This window comes from Choloepus didactylus, chromosome 9 (assembly GCF_015220235.1).
Source record: "Choloepus didactylus isolate mChoDid1 chromosome 9, mChoDid1.pri, whole genome shotgun sequence".
Lineage (NCBI taxonomy): Eukaryota > Metazoa > Chordata > Mammalia > Pilosa > Megalonychidae > Choloepus > Choloepus didactylus.
Genome location: NC_051315.1, coordinates 76575635 through 76580030, shown reverse-complemented (window position 1 = coordinate 76580030; position 4396 = coordinate 76575635). Strand labels below are relative to the sequence as shown.

Sequence of the window (4396 nt, the reverse complement as noted above, 5' to 3'; positions counted from 1 at the left end):
CTGCAAGTAACATAAAAAGTAACTGTAATTTGTATTGGTGAGAAAGTCACAGGTACTGCTTTTACTGTCATGATTTGTTGCCAGCATTCAGAATAGGCAGTAAGACTAAATTTCAGTTATATTAGTGAAAATAAAGAGGCAATACTTTGCTCCATTAAGTTCACAGATACCCTTGCAGGACACCCTTGGAAAGGGTTACTTAGAGAAGAGGCCAGACCTCATTTTTGAATTTCCACTGCAAGTGTGGATGGACATTCTACAACGTTTCTTTCCTAGCTGTTTTCCTGGTGGTTGTAGCAGATTCCCATGTGGAGCTTGTATGTTCAGGCTGTCTTGATGAAATAATGAAACCTGAAAACAAGTTCATCAACCCAAGTTCCAGCTTTCCTGAGGGCTTCAGAGTTGTACCGGTTTGCGTGCAAACTTCATGTGTTAAGGTGAACAATTCATATCACTGTCTTCCACCTCAGAGGTCAGCAGAGGGTGGCACTGTGGGACGTCCATGGGAATGGACAACGTGTCCACTAGGGTGACGGGCAGTCCTGGGGGCGGATCTTCTTGGCTAGCAGCCCCTTCTTCTTCAGCATGCAGGCCTCCTGGTATGGCGGAGAGATTGGGGGCTGCGTGGGTGGGGTGTACTTGTACTCTGAGCTGTCTTCTAGGTCTAATGGGTAGCTGCGGTCTGAATCATAGGAGCTCAGGTTCCCACAGGTCACAAATGGTACGATGATGCGGGTAGGGCCATCCAGCTGATTGAAATCTGGGTCGTAAGAGTGGTCCAGCAAGGGTTTGGTCAGGTCTGGCAGGAAGCCTTCAGGGGGGTCATAACCCTGACAGACAGCGAAGGCCTCAATGCTGGAATTCCGGCTGCTCCTGGGCTTGGCACAGACGACGTTAGAGAAGAAGACACGTAGCTGGCTGTAGATCAGTGTCACGTCGCGGCCTCGGAATATCTTGGCCACAAAGCAGCCTCCAGGCTTCAAAACATGTGTGGTAATGTTCAGAGCAGCTAGGAGGAGCTGGGCCTGCATGTACTCATCGACATCATGGAGGCCAGTTACATCGGGAGCCCCATCGCACACCACTAGGTCTGCAGGGCAACCGTCAAAGTGCTGGATGATCTCCTGTGCTGTGGACAGCTGGGTGATGTCCCCCTGTATCTGTAACACGCCCGGCAGTGGAGCCATAGCCTGCTGGTCCACGGCCACCACATGGCGGGAACCCAAACTCCCAATCTTCTGGCTCAGTACTTGACTCCAGCTGCCTGGGGCTGCACACAGGTCAACTGCCCGGGTCACGCCTCGGAAGAGATGAAATTCCTCATCCAGCTGAAGCAGTTTGAAGGCGCTGCGAGCCCGCCAGCCCCTCTCCTTGGCCAGGCGGTAGTAGACATCCCGTTTGTCCTTTGATGTCCGTCCCATCTCATAGGAGATCTGCTGAAAGAAAGCTTCGGTCTGGAGGCCACTCAGTGCCAGCTTCCAGGACCACGCAACGGCAGCGACAAGGGCAGATCTCGGCCCCGCCCCCCACCCCGCCCCAGCAGGACGGCGCAGGCGCGCCTCCAAGGCACCCAACCGCCTACTTCCGCTTAGGTAACAGGAGAAGCCGGAGCTGCCGGCGCCACCACCGGAGCGCTGAAGGGTGGTAAATAAGAGGGTTTTAGTTTGTGTCCATAGTTGACCTGAATGTCTCTCTCGCATGCCTTAGGGCTAAAGCAGAGTATCATGCTTGGTACTGTGGATTGCGGAACCCTGGTAAAGGTCTGGATCCTACCTGAAAACATACAAAGTGAGACTCTAGTTTCTTTCTTTCTTTCTTTTTTTTTTTTAATTCAGTTTTATTGAGATATATTCACATACCATACAATCATCCATGGTGCACAATCAGCTGTTCACAGCACCATAATGTAGTTGTGCATTCATCACCCCAATTTTTGAACATTTTCTGAGTCCAAAAAGAATAAGAATAAAGATAAAAGTTAAAAAGAACACCCAAACCATTCCATTCCCCCATCCCGCCCTATTTTTCATTTAGTTTTGTCCCCATTTTTCTACTCATCTATCCATACACTGGATAAAGGGAGTGCAATCCACAAGGTTTTCACAATCACACTGTCACCCCTTGTAATCTACATTGTTATACAAACGTCTTCAAGAGTCAAGGCTACTGGGTTGGAGTTTGGTAGTTTCAGGTGTTTACTTCTAGTTATTCCAATACATTAAAACCTAAAAAGTGTTATCCATATAGAGCATGAGAATGTCCATCAGAGTGACCTTTCGACTCCATTTGAAATCTCTCAGCCACTGAAGCTTTGTTCTGTTTCATTTTGCATCCCCCTTTTGGCCAAGAAGATGTTCTCAATCCCACGATGCCGGGTCCAAATTCATCCCCGGGAGTCATATCTTGCGTTGCCAAGAGATTTAAACCCCTGGGAGTCAGGTCCCACATAGGAGGGAGGGCAGTGAGATCACCTGCCAAGTGTGGCTTAGTTAGAGAGAGAGGGCCACATCTGAGCAACAAAGAAGCACTCAGAAGGAGACTCTTAGGCACAATTATAAGCAGGTTTAGGGTCTCCTTTGCAGTAACAAGCTTCATAGGGCAAGCCCTAAGAAAGAGGGCTCAGCATGTCAAGCCATCAGTCCTCAGTGTTTGTGAGAACATCAGCAACAATCCAGGTGAGGAAGTTCAACACATCCACATCCTCCCCCAGCTCCTCTGGGGGCTCCGAATATATATTTTTATTCTCTGCCCAAATTACTTTGGGATGTGTTGCTATTTCACTCTAACCTATACAGACCTACCATATCTCATTTCCTGTTCAAAGTTCCATGTAATTGTGGTGTTTGAACAAACTGACTGTAGTAGTTATATTGTTTAGAACATATAGATCCTACACCAAATAAACATTTCTTCCCTTGGTCTTACATGGAAGTTGAAGTTTTAACACACAGTCAGTTTCAACCCTCACCCTTTGGCCCAATTTGCCTTAGTCTTAACCATATCTGCTTCATTCATATCTCTAATTGAAATCTGGGCTCTTTTTCAGTTTTTTTTTTTTTTAAACAGTTGCTGTATGTGTTAATACTGACATTCACATCTGCTGAGCTCTAGCTCTGAGTTTTGGGTATCACACAGATACCCAATGTTCCAGAGACCAATCCAGTTATACACCAAGGGACCAACATCTCAGAGTTTGGAGACAGCCGTTACAATTCAGGAATACATTTGACTGCTGTAAGAGCTTACAATCTAGGGACCATTCCAATAATCATTTCCCTGTTAGGCTGTGCTCTAAGATTCAATTCTGAGTTTACACATTGTAGTTAGTCCATATTGGTGAGGCATTATAATGTTTGCCTTGTTTTCTGGTTTACTTCACTCAAAATGCTGTCTACAGGATCCATTCACCTCCTTGTGTGTCTCACAATGTCACTCCTTCTTGTAGTTGCTTAATATTCCATTGCATGCACACACCACACTTCACATTCTGTTCCTCAGTCAGTGTACCCTTAGGCCACCACCACCCACTGCAAATCATGAATACTGCCTCCATAAACACTGTGCCAGTTTGAATGTGTTGTGTCCCCCAAAACACCATTATCTTTGATGCAATCTTCTGTGGGGAGATGTATTAGGGTTGATTAGATTGTAATTCTTTGAGTGTTTCCATGGAGATGTGACCTGTCTGACTGTAGGTGATAACTCTGATTGGATAATTTCCATAGAGGTGTGGCCCTGCCCATTCAGCATGGGCCTTGATTAGTTTACTGGAGCAGTATATAAGCTCAGACAGAAGGAGCAAGCTTGCTACAGCCAAGAGGGACACTTTGAAGAATGCACAGAAACTGAGAGAGTAGCTGCAGATGAGAGACAGTTTGAAGACGGCTGTTGAAAGTAGATTCTCAGTTCAGAGAAGCAAAGAGAGGACAAACACCCCAAGAGCAACTAAGAGTGACAGTTCTGAAGAACTGTAGTCTAGAGAGGAACTTCCTGGAAGAAAGCCATTTTGAAACCAGAACTTTGGAGCAGACGCCAGCCACATGCCTTCCCAGCTAATAGAGGTTTTCTGGACACCATTGGCCATCCTCCAGTGAAGGTACCTGATTGCTGATGTGTTACCTTGGACACTTTATGGCCTTAAGACTGTAACTGTGTAACCAAATAAACCCCCTTTTATAAAAGCTGATCCATTTCTGGTGTTTTGCATCCTGGCAGCATTAGCAAACCAGAATAAACAGCAATGTGCAAATGTCCATTCATGTCTCTGCTATCAGATCTTCCAAGTACATACTCCATAGTGACATTGCAGGACCTTATCGCCCCCACATACTTAGCTTCTTGTGGAACCACCACAGTGACTTCCAGAAAGGCTATACCATTCTGCCTCCTCATCAAC

General features: G+C 46.4%; 1 protein-coding gene across 1 annotated transcript; it reads right to left on the bottom strand.

Annotated features, from left to right (window-relative positions):
* Window positions 1-524: 524 nt before the first annotated feature.
* LOC119544768 (putative tRNA (cytidine(32)/guanosine(34)-2'-O)-methyltransferase) lies at window positions 525-1421 on the bottom strand. Its single transcript, XM_037850307.1, has one exon. It carries the CDS (start codon window positions 1419-1421, stop codon window positions 525-527), a length of 897 nt encoding a protein of 298 aa, XP_037706235.1.
* Between the last annotated feature and the right edge of the window lie 2975 nt (window positions 1422-4396).